Source organism: Solanum lycopersicum, chromosome 6 (assembly GCF_036512215.1).
Source record: "Solanum lycopersicum chromosome 6, SLM_r2.1".
Classification (NCBI taxonomy): domain Eukaryota; kingdom Viridiplantae; phylum Streptophyta; class Magnoliopsida; order Solanales; family Solanaceae; genus Solanum; species Solanum lycopersicum.
Window position 1 is genome coordinate 25,940,493 of NC_090805.1, and position 24,419 is coordinate 25,964,911.

The 24,419-nt window shown below is 36.6% G+C and overlaps 1 protein-coding gene across 1 annotated transcript; it reads right to left on the minus strand.

Moving 5' to 3' along the window:
- Positions 1 to 18,652: 18,652 nt before the first annotated feature.
- Positions 18,653 to 22,827, minus strand: LOC138349296 (uncharacterized). The gene is made up of 10 exons (XM_069299616.1): positions 22,744 to 22,827; positions 22,592 to 22,685; positions 22,152 to 22,485; positions 21,562 to 22,055; positions 21,266 to 21,436; positions 20,604 to 20,741; positions 20,226 to 20,491; positions 19,568 to 19,705; positions 19,224 to 19,505; positions 18,653 to 18,940 (listed from the first exon to the last, which is right to left on the minus strand). Exons 1-10 carry the CDS (start codon positions 22,825 to 22,827, stop codon positions 18,653 to 18,655), a joined length of 2,289 nt encoding a protein of 762 aa, XP_069155717.1.
- Between the last annotated feature and the right edge of the window lie 1,592 nt (positions 22,828 to 24,419).

The following is a 24,419-nucleotide window of genomic DNA, read 5'->3' on the forward strand; positions in this document are numbered from 1 at the left end:
CTAGTATTCCTAATTGAATAAATCAATCACATTTCCGTTAAGATTGGTTGTAATTGTTCAAAGAATCACAATGATGAATGGTACAAATGTTGCAACAGTTCTTGGCCAAAATGCAGAATCAAATTCTGGAAATGGAGTTGGAAATTCCACATCAACAATTGATTATAATCATCCTCTCTTTCTTCACTCCTCTGATGTAAGTGAAAACCACATTAGTTCTTTTCAGCTAGTTGGGTCCGAGAATTATTCATTGTGGTATAGATCAATGAAGGTAGCCCTGTTAGGAAGAAATAAAATGGAGTTAGTGGATGGATCATGTCCAAAGGACAAATTTTCAGGATTAGAAAGTATCTGGGAGAGGATAAATGTTGTTGTACTATCTTGGATTATGAATTCTGTAGAGAAAGGTCTTCTTGGAAGCATTATGTATGCAACGTGTGCTAAAAATGTATGGGAAGATCTGTATGAAAGATTTAAAAAGTTAGATGGGTCAAGAACCTTCAATTTACATCAAGAAATCGAAACTATAGCTCAAGGAACAAGTTCTATGTCAATTTACTTCTCAAAATTAAAAGGTCTGTGGGAAGAATTTGAGGTTGTGGTGCCTACCCCTTCCTTTGAGTGTGATAGATCCAAAGAGTATGTAGTACATTTGCAAGAACTCAAGTTATTTCAATTCCTCATGGGCTTAAACAATTTATACTTACAAGCAAGGTCTCAGATCTTGTTAATGAGTCCACTTTCTTCAGTATATCAAGCATATTCTATGATCATGTCTGATGAGAGTCAAAAATCACTAGTGGCTTCAGCTGAAATATTAGGGTGTAATCCTAGTTCTAGACAACAAGCATATGTGTTAGCTATGTACTCAAGAAATAGTGGTACTCAAAAGTTCAAGAAGAATGGAAATCTGTATTGTGACTATTACAAACTGAAAAATCACACTAGAGATAAGTGCTACAAGTTAATAGGGTATCCTCAAGATTTTAAGTTCAAAGAAGGATCCTAACAATGCATATAATGCAATGATGGAAGGAGGTACAGTATCTCACGAACAGGTTCATCACAAGCATATAACTACAGGCCACTCTGCTAAACTTACTGCAAATGAACATGGGCAGTCTTCAAATGAAAGAAACAACCATCAGTTGGAACCATGTCATCTGTCAAAGGGCCAATATCAACAATTGATTCGGTTTCTAAACAAAGATCCAGAACAATTTCATTAAGCTAATGTAGTAGGTAATGAAGCAGGTATGAGTACTTGTTTCAACTCTACTGTCAATAATGGTTATACTCCTTGTTGGATTTTTGATATAGGTGCCACTAATCACATGGTGGCTAATATGAGTTCTTTAAACAAGTTCACTATTTGCAAAGTTGATAAACCAACGAAAGTGCATTTACCAAATGGTGATGTTTCCTTAGTTGAGTTTATTGGTTCAAGTGTTCTACTTAATAATGATGTATTTACTGGAGTTTTTCAAGTACCACAATTCCGATTTAATCTTTTATCAGTATCTAAACTCTCTAAGCTAGCGTTTGGCCATAAATTTTCAAATATTTTTGGCAAATATTATTTGAGTGAAAATTTGGGTGAAATTTCACCATGTGTTTGACCATAGGATTTGGGAAATATATTTCACCTTTTTAGAAAAATATGATTTATACCCATAAGTTTTAAAAACTATTAAAACTAACTATAAGTTTGTATTACAAGTTAATTGGATGTTCGTTACAACAATAACAAATAGTTTCCATCACATTAGAGCAATGTGGTAATTTGGAGCGAGTGCAACAAGTATCATTCCATACATCGTGAAGTAGACGAAGCACATGATTTTATTACCTTGAGTTAATTTTTCATCATTTTCATCAACAATCATATATTATTTAATATTCACTAAATATTTCATCACTATTTTGATGTTCACGTAAAAAAATTATGCAACATAACACAAACAACTACTATAGAGGGTTTTTTTTGTAAAAGATAAAAGTTTGGGGTAAAATTTTAATTTTCAAAAGATCCCAAATAATGAGATTTGACCCAAATACTAGAAAAAACTAGTATTTGAGAATTTGAGATATTTGCCAAATAATGACAAATTGTATGGACAAACATTATTTGCCAAAATTTTCCCCAAATATTATTTGGGAAATCTATGGCCAAACGGGTCCTAAGAAATTGCATTATTCTGCTACTTTTTTCCCTAACTTTTGTATATATCGGGATCTCTCACATGGGAGGGTGAAGATGATTGGTAAAGAAGATGGAGGACTTTATATATTGCAAGTAAATACAAGTTCAAAAGATGTGCATATTGCAGCTAGTTGTTCTGTTCCTTTACTGAAAATAGATTCTAAACTAAATATAGATTTGTGGCGTAAACGATTCGGGCATGTATCTAGTTCAGTATTAAAGAGAATGTTGTCTTCAGATTTAAGTAGTATAACTGAAACAATTAATAAATGTACTATTTGCCCTTATTCTAAGCAAACAAGGATACCTTTCACACTTAGTACTTCTAAAAGTTCTGGATGCTTTGAATTAGTTCACATGGATCTATGGGGTCCTTATAAGACCTCCACTCATGATGGGAATAAATATTTCCTTATTGTTGTAGATGACATGTCTAGATAAACATGGATATTTTTGTTGAAACTAAAATATGATGTTAGTACTATCATTCAACAGTTTCTAGTACATGTTAAAAAATAATTTTATAAAACTATTAAGTGCATAAGGTCAGACAATGGTGCACAATTTTTGAATAGTAGGTGCTCAAACATATTTAGTTCTTTAGGCATTGTACATCAAACAACATGTGCCTATACTCCACAACAAAATGTTATTATTGAGAGGAAGCATAGACACATTTTTGAACTTACAAGAGCTATTAGATTTCAAGGGAACATACCTATTAAATTTTGAGGTTTATGTGTTCAAGCTGCTGTGTATATTATAAATAGACTTCCTAGTTCTGTTATTAATAATAACACCCCATTTGCAAAATTATTTAGAAAGCAACCTACATTGTTACATCTTAGAGTGTTAGGCTGCTTGTGCTTTGATAAAAATATACAAGAACCTGATAAACAAAAAAGTAGGTCCAGAATAGCTGTTCATTTAGGCTATGAAATTACTCAAAAAAGTTACTTGCTATATAATCTAACTTCTCATGTTTCCTTTGTACACAGAGATGTAATATTCAAGGAAGATATATTTCAATTCAAATTACAAAAAAAAACATACACCTCTGTTCAGATTCACTGGTTTAAATGATGGACAATCATCACATCAATTGATTATTACTGACCAGGATCAAGGAACAGGTTCAGCTGAGGAGGTCCCTGCAGAAACAAATAATCCTTCACATAATATAAATCAGGTTCCTGAACCATGTCCACTGCTGGTACAAGAAGAAAATAGAAGATCTACGTGGGGAAAGAAGCCACCACTGTGGATGAAAGACTTTATATCTCTTGATGCTACACATGCCTCATATTCTTTAGACAAATACCTATCACATGATCAGGTAAATCATTCGTATCAATCATATCTGTCTAAGTTTTCTGCAAATACTGAACCTGCTAGCTTCAAAGAAATTGTTTCTGATCCTAAGTGGGTAGAGGCAATGCAATTTGAGATTGATGCAATTCAAAATAATCATACATGGGAGGTAGTTACTTTTCCAAAAGGAAAGGTGTTTATAGGTTGCAAATGGATCTATATGATCAAATATAAGAGCACAGGTGAAATAGAGGGGTATAAGGAAAGACTAGTAGCAAAAGGTTACAGTCAAAAGGAAGGAATTTATTATAATGACATATTCAGTCCAGTGGTGATGATGAAGAATGTCAGAACAATACTAGCTATTGCAGCTCAAAGGCAATGGCATATTCATCAAATGGATGTATTCAATGCTTTTCTACAAGAGTACCTACCTGATGAGATTTATATAGATCTTCCTCAGGGATTTAATAGTCAGGGAAAGAATAAAGTGTGTAGACTCACTAAATCCCTTTATGGACTAAAGAAAGCCCCAAGACAATGGAATGTCGTATCCAGACTAATACTAATCCAAGCCATTTCATGAATAAAATGTGACCAATTAACCAACCAACAAAACCACTTGTTACAAATAAGATCTTGTTGTTGCGTCGATAAAGATAAATGTTGACTAACCTGGCTAACATTGAACTAAACTATCTCAGGCACTACTCAAACTTGAGTTCAAACAATGTGAATCTGATCACTCCTTGTTCATAAAGAAGACAACAATAGGCATGGTTTTGATTCTTGTTTATGTGGATGACATGCTGGTCACTCTAAGTAATTTGTGTCTAATTGAAGAAACAAAGGATCATTTGAAGCAAGCTTTCAATATGAAAGACTTAGGAGAGTTAAGGTACTTTCTGGGAATTAAATTTGCAAGAACAAAGCAAGGTAAACTAATGCATCAAAGAACGTATGCACTAGAATTAATTTCTGAAACTGGTCTAAGTGTATCTAAACCAACTGCAACTCTACTTGACACCAACTCATAATTGACTACTAAACAGTATGATAAAGAGGCACAGATGACAGAACATGATCCACTAACTGATCAAGGAGCTTATCAAAGGATAGTTGGCAAATTACTATACTTAATTATGACAAGACCTGACATCTCCTATAGTGTTCAGACATAAAGTCAATTTCTACAACAACCTCAGAAGTCACATTTGACTGCATCATTAAGGATTATGAGATATGTGAAGAATCTACCAGGGCAAGGTCTACTATTGCCCAGCTACTCAAGTAATATTATCACTGCTTATTGTGATGCAGATTGGGCCTCCTGTCCCCTAACAAGAAGGTCAATAACTGGTTACTTTGTTCGGTATGGAGGATATATTCTTATGGTAGTTAAAGAAACAAAAACAATTTCTAGAAGCTCAGCTGAAGCTGAATACAGAAGCATTGCTACCACTGTTACAGAGATTATATGACTGAAAGGTTTATTTGAGGAGCTTGGCATTGAAGTTTCACTACTTATCAACATACATACTGATAGCAAATCTTCTATGCAACTTGCAGCCAATCCATTATATCATGAAAGGAAAAAACACATTGAGATTGATTGTCACTATATAAGAGAAAAAATCACACAAGGGTTAGTATCTACCAAGTACATTCCTACGCAAAATCAACCAGCTGATCTGCTTACTAAAGGACTTACAAAAGTGCAACTGCAACATCTCAGCTCCAAGCTTGGAGTTCTTAACATCTTCTCACTTTCTAGCTTGAGGGAGAGTGTTGAGAATGAAAATAACAAAGAAGAACAAATTGTATGAACCTGGTCCTTGTACATTTTTCCTACATCACTGTTATAGTGTAACTAACTTACTTCCGTTAATTAGTTAAGTTGATCACAATCAATTATAAGTCAGTTAGAATAACTAAGTGTGATCAAGATATCACAACTGCTATAAATAGGAACTTTACAATGTAACTCAATAACCTTTTTTTTTAAATAACAAATATTCTTTTTCTACTCTTCTTCTTCTTCTTCTTCTTCTTCCATATCTTCTTCTTTATCTTCTTCTTCTTTAACTTTACATACAAATCTACACAATATATCATTAAAAAGATCTGTTTAGTGTTTTTGATGCGCACTTAGAAGATCTGATAGTAAAATTTTCTTTTCTTTTTTGCCATAATTGTATAATAAAACTAGACAAGTAAAGCCAATTAGTAAAAGAACTTAAAACATTTTATACTAATATTACTGTTTATAAAATAAGGTTATCCTTATAATGGTAATAGTTAATTTATGTTATTAAGATTTTCGTCACGTATTCACTATATATTAGGTTAGATCTATTGTTATAAATTTATTTATTCATAGGAAGATTTGACTATTTTAATCTAACATTTTAAGTTATTTTTATGTTTAAAAAGGCATTCATTTTTTTCTGAAGACTTTTTTTCTACGAACATCATTATTTCTAAACAAAAATAAAATAATAATATAAAATTTGTTGGCTTGGCATAGCCTCTTTGATCTGTTGAGTTGTATTTTGATAGGATATGTGAATTTATAGAATTCAAATATTTGCTCCAAATTTTCAGCTCCAAATCTAGAAAGGCTGAACCCATCAGTAGCCCCTAAAATCTACATTAATTTTCACTTAAAAATTTCAATTAGGCTTTGTTCATTTTAGACACTTCATGTTGAGTCCCACTTTATCATTTTGACATGTTTCACAGACTTGTCATATTGTGTGTGATGCACCCATTTTGAGTGCGTGAGATTTTTTAAAAAAATATATTCTTTCTTCTTCTTCAATTTTTATCCCTACCTCTTATTTCATCTTACACCATGAAAAATCATGATAAAGAAACTTACAAAATATAAAAAATAAAATGAAATACCTATCACACTAATTTTAAAAATATTTATAAGAACAATTTTTGTAAAAAATCATCATACTAGTTTTGAAGTTTTTTTAAGAACAAGAGAAACAATTTTTTTTTTCAAAAAAATAGAAGAAGAATGTCATATATGATTTTCAAAAACATATTCACAACAAAAAAAAAGAAGGAAAAATGCACAAGTACCCCCTCAACCTGTGTCCGACATCCCAGAGACACACTTATACTATACTAAGATCCTACAACCCCCCCCCCCCCCAACTTATTTTATAAGCAATTTTCTACCCCTTTTCGGCCTACGTGGCACTAGCTTGAAAAAAAAAGTCAACCAACGTTGGGCCCACAAGATAGTGTCATGTACGCTAAAAAGGGGTAGAAAATTATTAATAAAATAAGTTCAGGGGGGTAATAGGACCTTAATATAGTATAAATGTGTCTGTGAGATTTTGGACATAGATTGAGAAGGTACTTGTGCATTATCCCAAAAAAGAAAGAAAAAACCTAAAATGTAATGATTTTTTTAATTTTTTTCAAGAAGAACAAACAAATGGTTGTAGGGTTGGGGAGGCAAAGAGACGTAAGGTAGATGGGGTAGGGGTGGACTGGGTTAGGATGATAGAAAATAGGTAATTTATTTATTTATTTTTGATGAAAATTTAATTGCTATTTAATAATTTATTTTAAAATTACAAAGTGTGTGTAATACACTTGACATGACATGATGACTAATTAAAAATTGACATATGGAATTTGAATGGGTTTAAAATGAACAAAATCTATTTGAGGTGTCTAAGTGAAAATGAATATCAATGTTAAGAAGTTGCCGATGGATTCAGTGCCACCTTAAAAAGTGATCAAAACTATAAAGAGTAATCTATTTTAAAAATATAAAATAAAATACTTATCACACTAATTTTTAAAATGTTTATAAGAACAATTTTATCATCAAACTAGTTTTGAAAAGATTATTTTAGAACAAGAGACTCAATTTTTTTTTCAAAAAAAAAAATAGAAGAAGAATGTCATATATAATTTTCAAATACAAATCACAAAAAAAAAAGAAGGAAAAACTTAAAATCTAATGAATTTTTAATTTTTTTTTAAGAAGAACCACAAAATGGTTGTAGGGTTGGGGAGGCAAAAGGACGTAAGACAGATGAGAAAGGATGGGGTGAGATGGTAGAAAATAGGTAATTTTATTTATTTATTTTTATTGAAAAATTAATTATTTTTTAATAATTAATTTTAAAATTACAAAGTGTGTGTAATACACTTGACATGATGTCATGACACAAATTCAGAAGTCGTGATGGCACCTATGTTCCCAACAAATAGGTAAGCCAACCAACATATTTTAACAAATGTAACTAACTAATGAGTGAAAAGACAACAATTAGCCAAATATCTAACACTGAGTTCCTTATAAGTACGAATGCAGGAAACTAAAAAAAAGTACTACCCAAGAATTGATGTCATAAGTACAAGAGCTTCTAAAATAAGATGTAAGTCTGAAACTAAAATGATGAATCTAACATAAGGGATATCCTATCTGAAAACTGAATAACAGAATAAGTAAAAGATAGAAGGAGGTGTGGGCCATGTATCAGCCAAGCAGCTCACCACAAACTCCAAGACACTCTAAATTCGGACTTAAATTGCTCCTCGATATGTGCTCCTACTCGAAATCGAATCTGCACCACAAAGAGTAAAACAAGTGTAGTATGAGGACGAAACCACGTGTACCCAGTATGTTTCATTGACCGACAATGAAGAAGTACTGACAGGAGTTTATATAAGAAAAATAAATTCTTTAATTAAAAAAGTATATATATATTACACTTACTATTTAAGTTTCATCAATAAGGTAATTAGACATCAAGTACTTTCCAAACACAAAACAAAACACATAATCATAAAAAATGAATGATGTGATGAAATGCAATGCAATATGATACTATGTAATGACATGTCTCAGAATATCAAGTACTCACTCAATCCTATATACATGATACTCCTCGGAAATACATCGAGAGCTTATGACCAATGGAGGACTCGCGAGGTCCATATACCGACACGGACGATCTCTACATGTTTGTGCAAACGATCTTTAAGCACTATCATAATATCAAATAATTTTCGCATAGTCGGTCTTCACGTGCCCAAATTACAATCTTAACATCTCACATCCCCAGCACGGACGATTCCACGTGCCCAACTTATACTCAATCTCATGTCAATGCATGTACAGAATATTATTTCGATATAAGGTCATGATGATGCATCTCACTCAATCAATGTTAATATAATACATAACCACCTCAATTATTACAGATATACAGGTATAATAAAGAAAACACAATCATACAATAATTTCAAGTCAATAATATATCAGATAATGCTCATATGTTTTGAAAATTCTTAAATTACAATCCGCATTTTATAGTAGTAACTTTCCGTTTTATAACACCGGTACTCGTAGAAATACCCATCACACCAATGATACATGATATACCGTGGTTTCACGGTATTATTAATACTTTTTCCTTAAGTTTAGTGTGTCCAAAAACCTTTTTGTGCTAATTTTTATATAAGTTTCTTTTTGTTTTGCAGGAAATCTGTCCAAAGCTGAATGCGGAGATTTTGAGCGAAGAAATGCAGAAGAGACCACCTACGGAGCTTATGATGGTCCGTCGTGCTTGTGACGGTCCGTAGGTGGCAGCCTAGAACAGCTGCTGAAGGAAGATGGGGAAGTCTGACTAAGTGTGGGATTAAGAATCTTGTGACGGTCCGTCGTGGCTATGACGATCCATCCTGCAGGTTCGTCGTGAAGTTTAGAGAAGTGATCCCAGTACCCAGATTCCAAAAGTTTAAGTGTTTTGCAAAGAAGACCCTCGACGGATCGTTGTTCCTGTAACGCTCCGTCATACTTGTCGTTGAGGGAAATGAAGAGAGCAGCAGAAGAAATTGCACAAGTATGGACGACGGAGTCCATGACGGTCCGTCGCGAGGTCCGTTGACCCAGCCGCGTTTTGGCAGATTTCCATCAATTAGAATCCTTGTTTAATTAGTTTTTTTATTTTTTATAAATAGTTCGAAAAATCTCGTTTTTGAGGTTGGACTCTGTTAGGTTAGACTCCGTATTGTTAGACTCTTAGATTGTTAAACTCCGTATTGGTAAACATTGTATTGTGAGATTCTTGATAATCATTAGACTTTTTGTGAAATTATTGATTACTTTGAGATTCTTGCAAGTGATTTTTGGATATTAATCAAGCAAACTTTTGGATTTTACTCTCTCTCATTGAAGTAAGTACATGAATTCTTATCTACTATATTTGAATATCGTGTTTATGGCTATGAGTAACTAAACTCCATAACTAGGGTTGTGGGAACCATAGACAAATAATGAGATAAATCCTAACTAAAATAATAATTCTAGAATAGTGTCTTGCATGTATTAATCATTCTTTCGATTAGAAGTCCTTTTAACGGATGACCAACGTTAGAACTCGCCTTAATGCTACTTGCCAGACCAAGGAGGTAGATAATAGGAAAAGAATTATTAACATAGATTTAGTGTATACTATCTAATAGGCTAGTATTGATTGGTACAAGGTAATAACTTTGTCAAATATCGAATACGATGCTTAATATGAGGTAAGGATAAGGGTTAGGATAGCAACACACGTAGCCGAACCAAGGTGCAGAGAGAGATTTTCTAGATGCCGGACCAAGGATTTAGAAATACATAACTTATCACTTTGCATGCAAGATACTAAAAAGAATTGTTATAGTTAGAATTATCAAGTTATGAACCTGTGAGGAACACGTAAACCCTAGTTACTTTAATTAATTGATTAAAATCCAACTGTCAAAGCTGTTAAGTGTTTCTTTCAAGTTCGTTATTTATTTTCACTCATTTAGAAATAGAAACCCCCTTTATTGTTTTTACTTTCCAAGGAAGTCATTGACCAAACAATAGTAATAACAGGTTGAAGTTAAGTCTAGACTATTTTTCTCGTGGGAACAATCCCAACCTCACTAGTTGGGTTATTTACTTGACAATACCGCTTTACTTCTTATTTAAGAAGTAAGTTTGAGTGTATCAAATTTTGGCGCCGTTGCCGGGAATCTAGCTTTTAGATTAACTTGAACTTATTACTATAGTTTAGTTAATATTTTCTTGATTTTATTTTATTTTATTGTTTTTGATTTCTTTTCAGAACTATCCTCCTTGTATGCCAAATACACGGAGAGGAAGAGAACCCTTGTTTCCCTACGATCACGAGTTAGAGCGTACACTGCGCAATATGAATTGAAACTTGGGAATAAATGATGAGGATCTGAACCAGAACATCCCAGCTCCAGTTGATATTCATGGTCAGATGTTACCCGATGCTCCGGGTGAACATTAACAGAGGGGACAAAATCCCGTTCCACGGCCCCAAACATACTACAGAGGGTATGATAACATAGCAGACTCGGATGGGCTACTTGTCTTTCCCCCTCTACCCATAGGCCATACCTTTGTGGTAACTAGTAGCCTGATGCAAATGCTCACTGCCAGAGGTTTGTTTTCAGGGCTACCTTCTGAGGATCCACATGCCCATATAGCTAAGGTAAGGGCAGTGTGTAAAAGTTGTGTGGGGAGGCTTGATTTGGATCTAGATGTAATAGGGCTCAGGGTGTTTCCTCTCTCACTGACGGGAGAGGCTGCTATATGGTTCACTGAGCTCCCATTCAACTCAATCTTCACTTGAAACCAATTAAGAGATGTTTTCTTAGCACGCTACTATCCGGTCTCCAAGAAACTAAACCACAAAGACAAAGTGAACAACTTTGTGGCACTACTAGGAGAGTCAGTTAGTAGTTCTTGGGATAGATTCACCTCATTCTTGAGAAGTGTTCCAAATCACCGTATAGATGATGAGTCACTGAAGGAATACTTTTATCAGGGATAGGATGATAACAATAAAGCGGTGTTGGACACTATAGTAGGTGGATCTTATGGGGAGTGTCCTTATGTTGAGATCGCTGAAAAATTAGAGAAAATATCTCGAAATAACAAAGCTTGCAGTACTAGGAAGTCTGATACAGGGAGAAACACCTTCGCAGTACAGTCCACTCACAACCTAGCCACAGATGAGACTCGTGATGAAATGGCTCAGATGATAACTGAGCTTGGGTTGGTACTAAAACATGTCACAGGGGTGCAGAAAAGATAAATGCAGTTAAATACTTGGCTAAACCACCACCTCCTAATGATGAGTGCTATTATGTGGAGGACACTTATGAAGTAAATGAGCAGACGGGGGTTTCCGACCAAGCGCGCAAGGCTCAAATCAGGATAACTGGCGCCAAGATCAAGGGAACCAAGGTCGGAACTATGGTAACTACAACCGTGAGGGTCATTATGTCCGATATGGAAACTACAACCGCGACAACAACTTTAACAGGGGTAACTATGCTAATAGAAACGATAGGAATGAGACCTATGTCCCCCCTCAAAATCGTAAAGTTACTCCCAGGGATGGTAGAGATAGTATAGCGCGAGTTGAGGATATGTTGCACAAAATGATGAGGAGGTTCGACGCTAGTGATGAGCACATTAAAGAGTTGAGGTGTGATTTAGATAGCATTGGGAAAAAAGTTGAAACACATGCAATTTCGATTGAGCAGATTGAGTTGCAAATGGCCCAATTATTTGCGACAGTGAACACACGGCAATCGGGCACCCTTCCTAGCAACACTATCCAAAATCCAAAGAATGACGCGCACTCTATGACAATCACTACTCGGGGTGGTAAGCAAACCATTGACCCACCTATGCCTCTACTGAGAAAACTGTGAGAGAGGATAATGATAATGTGGTAAAGGGTAGTGGTGAAGCAGAGGAAAGTAATGGAAAAGATGCAGAAGTACCTATCAAGGTAATTCCCATGCCTAGACCACCACCACCTTTCCCTCAGAGATTAGTGAAAAAGACTGAGGATGGTAAATATTGGCGTTTCATAACAATGTTGAAGCATCTTTCAATCAATGTCCCTATGGTAGAAGCTCTAGAACAAATGCTCGGTTATGCCAAATTTATGAAAGATCTGGCCACCAAGAAAAGATCGGTCACTTTTGAGGATGATGATAGACTGCAACATTGTAGTGCTATTGCTACAAGATCCCTCGTACAAAAGAAAGAAGATCCGGGTGCATTCACTATTCCTTGTACAATTGGGTCATTACATTTTGCGAAAGTATTATGTGATTTGGGGGCAAGCATAAATCTCATGCCCCTCTCAATTTACAAGAAGTTGGGTTTGGGGGATCGAAAACCCACTGCGATGAGGCTACTGATGGCTGATGGGACAGTGAAACGGCCTATAGGGATACTCCATAATGTGCTAGTAAAAGTGGAGTCATTAATCTTTCCGGCTAATTATGTTATTCTTGATTGTGAGGTCGATTTTGAAGTGCCTATTATTCTTGGGAGGCCATTCCTTGCTACAGGTAGAGCCTTAGTTGATATGGAGAAGCGACAGATGACATTTCGGTTGAATAATGAAGAAGCGACCTTCAACATTTGTAGGACCATGAAGCAGAGTGGTGAGCTCCAATCGGTATCTGCCATATCCCACAAAGAAAAGATGAAGAAAGAGACTGAACAGAAAAATGCAAAACAAGAGTTTATGGTTGGGGATTTGGTGCTTGTAGATAGTTCTGGGGTGCCTTGTCTTCCGGGCAAGCTCAAGCCCAAATGAACTGGCCCTTACTTGATTACCCAAGTATTCCCTCATGGAGCAGTTGAGTTAAAAGCTAAGGAGGGAGTGCGGTTTAAGAGGAATAGAGATAGAATAAAACTCTATTTTGAGCATAAAGCATCGGGGAATGAAGTTATAGAGGCATACCTTCTTGATGAAGTCTGAGTAATCAAGGGTCCCCAGTCGTGCTGCGACATTAAATCAGGCACTTGTTGGGAGGCAACCCAATAGTTATAGTCTTTTTAGTAATGGTAGTATTCTCTACTAATGGGTTTTAAATTTGCAGGCACATCACCAGGAAATTCTGTAGAAGATCACTCTGAAACAGTCACCAACGGACACATGCGACGGACCGTCGTGCTCTCGACGGTCCGTCCTGCACAACCGTGCTGGTTGTCAGAGACCCTATCCCTAAAGGTCTCTCACATTTTCTAAGGGTCCTCCAACGGACATCTACAACAGACCGTCATACTCTCGACGGTTCATCCTGCATAACCGTCATGGCGGTCAAAGACCCCTCTCTTAAGGGTCTCCAAGTTTGCTTGACCTACCACTCTTGTATTTCAATTTTTTTATGCATTGGGGACAATTGCATGTCTTTTTGTTGGGGGTGGGGTAAATGGAAAGTGAGTGCTAGGGTGAAGTCTGAGTAGCCCAATTCACTATCCTTTTTTGGGGTTTTCTTGCCTGTGTTTTTTTTCCCCAAAAGATTGATTACTTTTTCTGTTGAACCGGCATGTTTATATCTTTTGTACATAGTTTAATTCTGGAGCATGATGGCTAAAATGATATACTGATAAACTGGAAAATAATGCATGACTAGGCATAGTAACTGATAATTGTGTGGCTCTAAGCATGAAATAGAGTTACACCATTACATTACCCTAAGTCTTAAATTCGAACTAGGTGTGTGATAATCTGATATAGTGATGAGATGTCAAGTGAGTGTGAGGAAATTTGAATAGTCCACTATTGGTACTGAGCTATAACTTGCCTGGTTAGTCCTGCTAAAAGTAAGTTGTAACTGACAATTAGGAAAGGATCATAGGCCCTTATTCAATATAGCCCATTTCTAGCCTAAATAAAAGAAACCAAATGAAATTTATCCTTCTTTGATCCAAATAATTTGAGCTTAGACCTTTCTCTTTTCACCCCAACTGATCTTTTCTGGGAACAATGTGTTGGCCCTGGTCCCTCCTTGGACATGTGCACCTCAGCTTATGCCAAAAGCATAAGTTGAGGGTGGCTAGTGCAGTAAACAACCTTCATTATGGCCTTGACCCAATTTTGGGTATTGTGTACCTTGACTCATGGCAAAGCCATGAGTTGAGGGTGGCTATTATGAAGAATGCTCTGGAAAGTGGGGTTGAAAGAACAAAGAGAGAGAAAGAACAAAAGTAAAAGTGACTCAAGAATTAGTTGAAAAGAAAAGTAAATAAAAAGAAAAATACACAAGAAATACAAGCAAGAAAAGAAGAGAGTCATTTACACAAATGAAGAAACAAGAGAAAATAGCAAGGTGAAAGAATATGAGAAACTGGGCGAGATAAAATGATAGAAAGTGGAAGGTTTAGCCGATCTGTCAAGGAGGGCAAAAAGTCACTAAAGTATACCTAAATATACCTTACCTGACCCCAAGCCTATGTTACTAGCTAAAAAATGTCCTATCGTGATCCTAAGGGTTGTATAGCGAACTTAAGGCAGTGAAAATAAGGGCAAGCTTATAGTAATAGGTATGAATGAGTGTGACTTTATTCTGAGAACGAGTATTGAAAAGTAATCCTTATACTCAAAATGAAATTGAAGTGTGAAAAAGGAGGATTTTGTTTTAAAGTGAGGACACTAGTTGCAATACCAAAATTGTTAGCACCTCGGTGAGAAATTGAAGAGGATAGGTGTTAGTGCATGGTGAGTCTGTGTCATGTTCTGATCCCACAAAATTCAAGCCTAATAGTGATAGCATGCATAGATTTGATGAGATTAATCGTGATTGATAGCCAAATGATTGCAAAGGATAAAACATGGATACTATTGTACAAAGATTGTGTAGTGAGTCATAGTGCATCGCTTGAGGACAAACAACGAATTTAAGTTGAGGGTGTTGATATACCGTGGTTTCACGATATTATTAATACTTTTTCCTTAAGTTTAGTGTGTCCAAAAGCCTTTTTGTGCTAATTTTAATATAAGTTTCGCTTTGTTTTGCAGGAAATTTGTCCAAAGATGAATGCGGAGATTTTGAGCAAAGAAATACAGAAGAGACCACCAACGGAGCTTATGACGGTCCATCGTACTTGTGACGGTCAATAGGTGGCAGCGTAGTGCAGCTACTGACGGAAGATGGGGAAGTCTGACTAAGTGTGGGATTACGAAGCTTGTGATGGTCCGTCGTGGCTATGACGGTCCGTCCTGCAGGTTCATCGTGAAGTTCAGAGAAGTGATCCCAGTACCCAGATTTTAAGAGTTGAAGTGTTTTGGAACGAAGACCCTCGATGGACCGTTGTTCCTATAACGGTCCATCATACTTGCCGTTGAGGGGAATGAAGAGAGCAGCAGAAGAAATTGCACAAGTATGGGACGACGGAGTCCATGACGGTCCGTCGTGACCACGACGGTCCGTCGCGAGGTCCGTCGACCCAGCCGCGTTTTGGCAGATTTCCAGCAATTAAAATCCTTGTTTAATTAGGTTTTTTATTTTTTATAAATAGTTTGAAAAACCTCGTTTTGAGGTTGGACCCTGTTAGGTTAGTCTCCGTATTGTTAGACTCTTAGATTGTTAAACTCCATATTGGTAAACATTGTATTGTGAGATTCTTGATAATCATTAGACTTTTTGTGAGATTATTGATTACTTTGAGATTCTTGCAAGTGATTTTTGGAGATTAATCAAGCAAACTTTTGGATTTTACTCTTTCTCATTGAAGTAAGTACATGAATTCTTATCTACTATATTTGAATATTGTGTTTATGACTATGAGTAACTAAACTCCATAACTAGGGGTGTGGGAACCATAGGCAAATAATGAGATAAATCCTAACTAAAATAATAATTCTAGAATAGTGTCTTGCATGTATTAATAATTCTTTCGATTAGAAGTCCTTTTAACGGATGGCCAACGTTAGAACTCGTCTTAATGCTACTTGTCGGACCAAGGAGGTAGATAATAGGAAAATAATTATTAACATAGATTTAGTGTATACTATCTAATAGGCTAGTATTGATTGGTACGAGGCAATAACTTAGTCAAATATCGAATATACGATGTTTAATATGAGGTAAGGAAAAGGGTTAGGATAGCAACACACGTAGTCGGACCAAGGTGCGGAGAGAGATTTTCTAGATGCCGGACCAAGGATTTAGAAATACATAACTTATCACTTTGCATGCAAGATACTAAAAAGAATTGTTATAGTTAGAATTATCAAGTTATGAACCTGCGGGGAACACGTAAACCCTAGTTACTTTGATTAATTTATTAAAATCCAACTGTCAAAGCTGTTAAGTGTCTCTTTCAAGTTCGTTATTTATTTTCACTCATTTAGAAATAGAAACCCCCCTTTATTGTTTTTACTTTCCAAGGAAGTCATTGACCAAACAATAGTAATAACAGGTTGAAGTTAAGTCTAGACTATTTTCCTCGTGGGAACGATCCCAACCTTACTAGTTGAGTTATTTACTTGACACGACCGCTTTACTTCTTATTTGAGAAGTAAGTTTGAGCGTATCAATACGAAACCCCCATCTTTTTCCCTTACCCCTTTGTCTATTTTTATTTTTAATCTTTAATCAGGAAATCGTCTTTCAGCAAGTCTAAAAAGTCTTAACATACCTTAGATGCCGAACCTTGTGTCACTAATTGTTCCCAATCTACCAATTGTGCAATATTCGTAAGTAAGCAAGTTTTTAGGTACTCAATTTATTATATGTCTAACCTAAACTCCAAAACTCACTCATATCTTCAATCAAGCTCCTACTCTTGATATATTTTATATGTCAAAGATTCATATTGCTAAATTTTAAGTCAAGAATTTAACTTTAATCACTCAAACAAGGTTGAATCATATAATATACACCTAATAATTAATTATCCATCTCAATATATTAAAAACTAGTATCTTAATTTTGTAAATGAATAAAATAAGAACTAATTCCCACCCATTGATAAAATATATGAACGTGGCCATTCTTTTCCTTAAACTATTCTGCAAATTGCCAATTTTTCTTAAATATTACCACCATTTCCAATCATTGGCATATGATTGCCTAATGATTGACATCCAACTATAGTCCCTCATAATCCTAATAACTCTAGGAAACAAAATGTCCCAGTCATGCAACTATCCCAAATTCAAATCATTTTCTGACCTTAAGAAAATCTCTACTATAGTTAATATAACCTCCCTCACTCATAAATATACACATTACTACATTATTGTAACTTTATATTTTATTATTAACACTTGAATTTAATCAGTGGACAACCCTTAGAAACACAATCCCCCAAATATTTTCCCGATTTCCATAATTTACGACAACAATACTACCGATTTTCACAAGGATCAACAGTCCAAATCTCAAAAATAATTTCATAATTCTCACTCATCTATGTCGGCACTGTACTCATGAAACCAGCAATTCAAACATTCTCCACCTAATAATATAATAGCAATACTTATATACGAAGCAATATTATGTGTACCCACATGAATGAAAAATTTATTAAGATTTTCTTACCTCTAGGAGTCGACTTTCGCTATGACGCCGCCACCAAACTTTGCACGCTGATTTCTTGTTTTCTTCCTTTTCTAAACAAGAGTATATTAACCGTGAAACCCCACTAACCTATTATCTACATTACTTATTTAATAAAAGTTTCATCAACTAGGTACTCGTAGTTCTCGAATTGTTAAAAATGTCCACTTTAATTTTTCTAGAAAAGAGTCAAAATCATCCTAGTTCTCAAAATGGCCTAACGGTCGTTACATCACCTATCACTTAAATAAATGTACGTCCTTGAACGGAAAAATAAAATAACTCACCTGAACGCTCAAAAATTTGAGGATATTTACTCCTCATGTCTGACTCTGTCTCCCATGTATCTTTCTCGTCGGGACGATGCTTCCATTGAAGTCTATCTGCATAACTCTTTTGCCTACTATGAGCCATGAGAAGTCTATCTTGGATCAAATTGACCTTGTCCAAGGACTCCCTCAGCAAATTTGTATCCCATGGTCTAACCTCGAATGCCTCACACCATCCAATCGTAGATCGACATTTCCTACCATACAAAGCCTCAAACTGTGTCATCTCAATGCTCGAATGATAACTATTATTGTAAGCAAACTCCGCTAATAGCAAGAACTGATCCCAGTGACCACCAGAGTCAATCACACATGCCCGCAACATGTACTCAAGAACTTGAATAGTTAGTTCAGACTGACCATTAGTCTAAGGGTGAAAGGTTGTACTAAGATCCACTCAAGTTCCCAACTCCTTCTGCATAGAACGCCAGAAATGAGATGTAAATTGGGTGCCACGATCTGAACTAATAGATATAGGAACCCCATGCAAACGAACTATCTCTCGAATATAGATCTTGGCTAACTTCTCTGAGTTATATGTAGTCTTTACTGGTACAAAGTGTGCAAAGTTAGTCAGTCGATCCACGATGACCCATATAGCATCAAACTTACCCAAGATACGTGGCAACCCTACCACAAAGTCCATAGCAATGCGTTCCCACTTCCACTCAGGTATGGGCATCCTCTGAGTCATACCTCCAGGCTTTTAGTGTTCATACTTCACTTGCTGACAACTCCAACACCGAGATACAAAATCTACTATGTCCCTCTTTATACGACACCACCAATAATGTTGCTTCAAGTCACGATACATCTTAGTATCCCCTGGATGAATAGAGTACCTCGAACTATGAGTCTGCTCCATGATAATCTAGTCAAATCACATGTTCGAGGAATACAGATAGGACCTTTAATCCTCTAAATTGCTGCCTTGGCTTCTCCTTTCAACACCTTGTCTCTAATCTTACATAAAACACCATCATCAACTGTTGAGCCCAAATTTGTTCCAACAAGAATGACCTAGCCTGCATATAAGTCAACACCTTACCAGGTTCTGAAATATCAAGTCTCACAAAGAGATTGGCCAAGGATTGGACATCCCTAGCAAAAGGATGCTCGTCAATCTGTAACATGGCTAGACTACCCATACTTACAACCTTTCGACTCAAGGCATCTACTACAAAATTTGGCTTGCCTGGATGATAAAGAATAGTCATGTCGCTGTCCTTGAGCAACTCTAACCATCTCTGCTGCCACAAATTCAGATCCGTCTTATTGAATATAATTGGAGGCTACGATGATCTGTGAACACCTCACAATGCACACCATAAAGATAAAACCTCCAAATTTTCAATGCAAACACAACAGCCGCCAACTCTAAATCATGAATAGGATAGTTCTTCAAATGAACCTTCAACTGTCTCGAAGCATAAGCTATCACTTTTCCCTTCTGCATTAATAAACAACCAAGATTGATCCGAGAAGCATCACAATATACAACAAAAACCTCTACCTCTACAAGTAGAGTCAAAATCTGAGCAGTAGTTAATAAAGTCTTGAGCTTTTGGAAACTAACCTCTCACTCGTCATACCACTGAAAAGTCACCTCCTTCTGTGTTAATCTAGTTAATGGAGATTTAATGGATGAGAACCCTCAACAAATCGTCGATAATAACCTGCAAGGCCTAAGAAAATCTGAATCTCAGTAACTGAAGCAGGTCTGACCCAATCTATAACTGCCTTAATCTTATTAGGATCCACTATGATACCCTCCTTGGACATTATGTCCTAAGAATGCTACCGAACTAAGCTAAAACTCACACTTTGAAAACTTTTCATAAAGTTTCTTCTCCTTTAGAATCCCAAGCACGATCCTCAAATGATGTTCATATTCCTCCTTAGTGCATAAGTATATCAATATATCATCTATGAATAGTGCATGAGTATATCAATATATCATCTATGAATACAATAACAAAGGAATCCACATACGGTCTGAAAACTCCATTCATCAAGTCAATAAAAGCTGTAGGGGCATTAGTTAATCCAAAAGACATCACCAGAAACTCGTAATGGCCATAACGTGTTCGAAAAGTTGCCTTAGGGATATCCTCTGCCCTAACCTTCAGTTGATGATAGCCAGATCTCAAGTCAATCTTGGAGAAAACCGAAGCACCCTGCAACTGATCGAATAAATCATCAATACGAGATATTGGGTACTTGTTTCGATGGTTACCTTGTTCAACTTTCGATAGTCAATACACATACGCATAGATCCATCTTTCTTCTTCACAAATAACACTGGAGAACCCCAAGGAGATACACTTGGTCTAATAAAACCCTAAAACCCTTGCTCAGCAAATCCTGCAACTGCTCCTTCAACTCCTTCAATTCATTCGGTTCCATACAATAAGGAGGAATGGAAATAGGCTGAGTACCTGGCTCCATATCAATACAAAAATCAATATCACGATATGGTGGAATACCTGTCAAATCGGTCGGGAATACTTCTGAAAATTCACTCACCACCGGAATAGACTCAAGCATAGGAGACTCAACACAAGTATTCAAATGTGTGCCAAGTAAGCCAAACATCCTCTCTGTACCAATTTACGAGCCTTAAGAAATAATATCACACCCTTAGGAGGGTGACTAAGAGAACCTTCTACTATAGGAATTCCAGGCATAGCTAAAGTAATTGTCTAGGCATGGCAATTTAAAATTGCGTGGTAAGAATATAATCAATCCATACCAAGAATCACATCAAAATCTACCATATCTAAGACCTTTAAATCTGCATGAGTGTCATACCCCATCAAGGTAACAATATATAATCGATACACCCGATCTACAATAACAGAATCCCCGACAAGAATAGAAACATCTATGGGCAAATCAAGAGACTCACATAATATATCCAGACTAGGAGAAAAATAGGTGGACACATAAAAATTAGTATATCCTAGATCAAATAATACAGTAGTTGGTCGATGACAAACCGAAATAATACATGCGATAACAGCAACTGAAGCCTCAGCCTTTGGCCTAGCCGAAAAAGCATAACAGTGAGAACGTACTCCCTCAAATTGTGAATCTCTACGACCACCACCTCGACCAGAAGAAGAACCACCTCTACCTGAGTAAGAGACACCTCTGCCCCCCAGATGGAGGTTGTGCAATCCTGAAAGTCGAAGCCTGAGAACCGTAATGTAAGCCACTACGTCTGGTTCTAGGGCAGTCTCTCACATAGTATCCCGTATCACCACACTCAAAACAGCCCCTACGACGCGGGCTGATGAGAGGAACCTGAATGACTATAATTCCATCCGCGTACTACAGGTCTAGAAGATGAACCCTGTGAAGTATGCACTGAGCTCGAAGAGTTATGTGCAGCGTAACCAGCCTCAGACGCTGGTATAGCAACATGAATGGGTCTGCTGGACTGAGGGGGATAACCTCTACGCAAGTAATCTCGACTCCTAGGTAGAGCACCACCATAATTACCTGAATAACGAGTCCTCTTGCCCTCACGCTGCTCAAATCCCTCACATCGAATCATCTCCAACTCCTTAGCAGCATCTACCACTTTATAGAATGAAACACCAGAAGTAGCAACCTCAGAAACTCCTAGATGAATCAGAATAATCAACCCCTTAAAAACCCTTCTCACTCTCTCAGCCTCTATGGGAAGTATCATCGAAGCATACCTAGACAAGCCATGAAATTTACCCTCATACTCTGCGACTAACATAGCACCTTGTTGCAAACCCTCAAACTCGGCCCTCTTGCGCTCTCTTTCACTGCGTGGAACAAATTTGGATAGAAATAGCTAAGTAAACTGAGTCCAGGATAGTTGAGAGGGTCTAGCTGGCCTACTACTAATATAATCCCTCCACCACTGTTTGGCAGAGCCAGTCATCTGAAAAGTTGTATAGTCAAATCCATGAGACTCCCCCAATCCAAGATTATGCAACCTCTCATGAAAACTAACTATAAATTCATATGCATCCTCAGTTAAGTCACCAGTATAAGTAGGAGGATTCATTAGTCTGAACCTCCCAAATGTCTTTTGCTCATCAATGGTCATAGATGGTATGTTCACCAAATGTAATTTCAAATCTGGAAACTCCACACTATCCAAACAAGGTGCTACAGCAGCAGCTGGTTGAGTCCTTAGAGTCTGAGAATCTGGAGCAACTATCGGATTGGAGTCTGACCTCCGACATGGGTCTGTGAGCCATCAGAAGTGACAGGCAAAGCTCCTACCTGAGACAGCCCCTCTAGAATTCCTAACATACGAGCCAAGGTATCTTGAAGCACTGAGTGACAATAGTACTGGGTGGAGCCTGAGCTAGCCCATCCCCATCGACACGATCTTGCACATCTCCATGAATAACCTCTGCATAAGGAGATACGGTCCTATCACGACCCTGGGTAACTATTGGTACTTGACCTCCACAGGTGCTGCAATACGGCCCCTACCCTGACCTTGAGCTCGTCTCCTGCCTCTACCTCGGATAGTGTTCCCAGAAGCAGGCGCGATTCTGTTGATCCATTCAAGTAATTAACCATTGTATTTCGACCCCCACTTGCCGATGTACTAGTCCTCACCATCTGAGAAAATGAGATATAAAAATTAGAATTTCAACAAGATCAAGCATGCACGATAAGGAATAAAAGAACAAAATGTTTCCTAAATGTCCTATAGCCTCTCGAATATAGGTATGGACGTCTTCATACCGATCCACAAGACTCTACTAGACATTGCTCTTGTACTCGTGAGACCGAAGAACCTAGGATTCTGATACAAAATTTGTCACGGCACATATTCACAAGTCGTGATGGCACCTATGTTCCCAACCAATAGGTAAACCAACCAGCATATTTTAACAAACTTAAATAACTAATGAGTGAAAACACAACAATTAGCAAAACTAAGACAAAGTACTACCCTAGAATTGGTGTCATAAGTACAAGAGCTTCTAAAATAAGATGCAAGTTTGAAACTAAAATGTTGAATCTAACATAAGGGATATCCTGTCTGAATACTGAATAACAAAATAAGTAAAAGATAGAGGGAGGTGTGGGCAACGGAACATCCAAGCATCTCACCACTACTCCAAGACACTCCAAATTCGGACTCAAACTGCTCCTCGAGATGTGCTCCTACTCAAAATCGAATCTGCACCACAAAGAGTGCAACAAGTGTAGTATGAGTATGAAACCACATGTAACTAGTATGTCTAATTGACCGACAACGAAGAAGTAGTGACGGAAGTTTATATAAACAAAATAAATTCTTAAATTATAGAAGTGTATATATATATATATATAATATATATATTACACTTACTACTTAAGTTTCATCAATAAGGTAATTAGACATAAAGTACTTCCAAACACCAAACAAAAAACGCATAATCATAAAAAATGAATGATGTATTGAAATACAATGTAATATGATATCATATAATGACATGTCTCAGAATGCCCAGTACTCACTCAACCGTATATACATGATACTTTTCGAAAATACATTGAGAGCTCATGACCCATGGGGGACTCGCGAGGTCCATATACCGACACGGACGATATCCACATGTCTGTGCGGATGATCTCAATGCACTATCATAATATCAAATAATTTCTGCACGGACGGTCTCCACGTGCCCAAACTACAATCTTAACAACTCGCCATACGTAGCACGGATGAACTCCACGTGCCCAACTTATACCCAATCTCATGTCAATGCATGTACACAATATTATTTCAATATAAGGGGATGATGATGCATCTCACTCAATCAATATCAACATAATACATAACAACCTCAATTATCACAACTATACGGGTATAATAAAGAAAACACAATCACACAATAATTTCAAGTCAATAATATATCAGCGAATTCCCATATGTTTTGGAAATTCTCAAATTACAATCCTCATTCTATAGTAGTAACTTTCCATTTTATAACACTGGTACTCGTACCAATACCCATCACACCATTGATACGAGACCCCCATATTTAGCCCTTACCCATTCGTCTATTTTCATTCTTAATCTTTAATTAGCAAAACGTCCTTCAACAAGTCTAAAAAGTCTTGACATACCTTAGATGCCAAACCTCGTGTCACGAATCTTCACAACTTTTCCTTTCCCT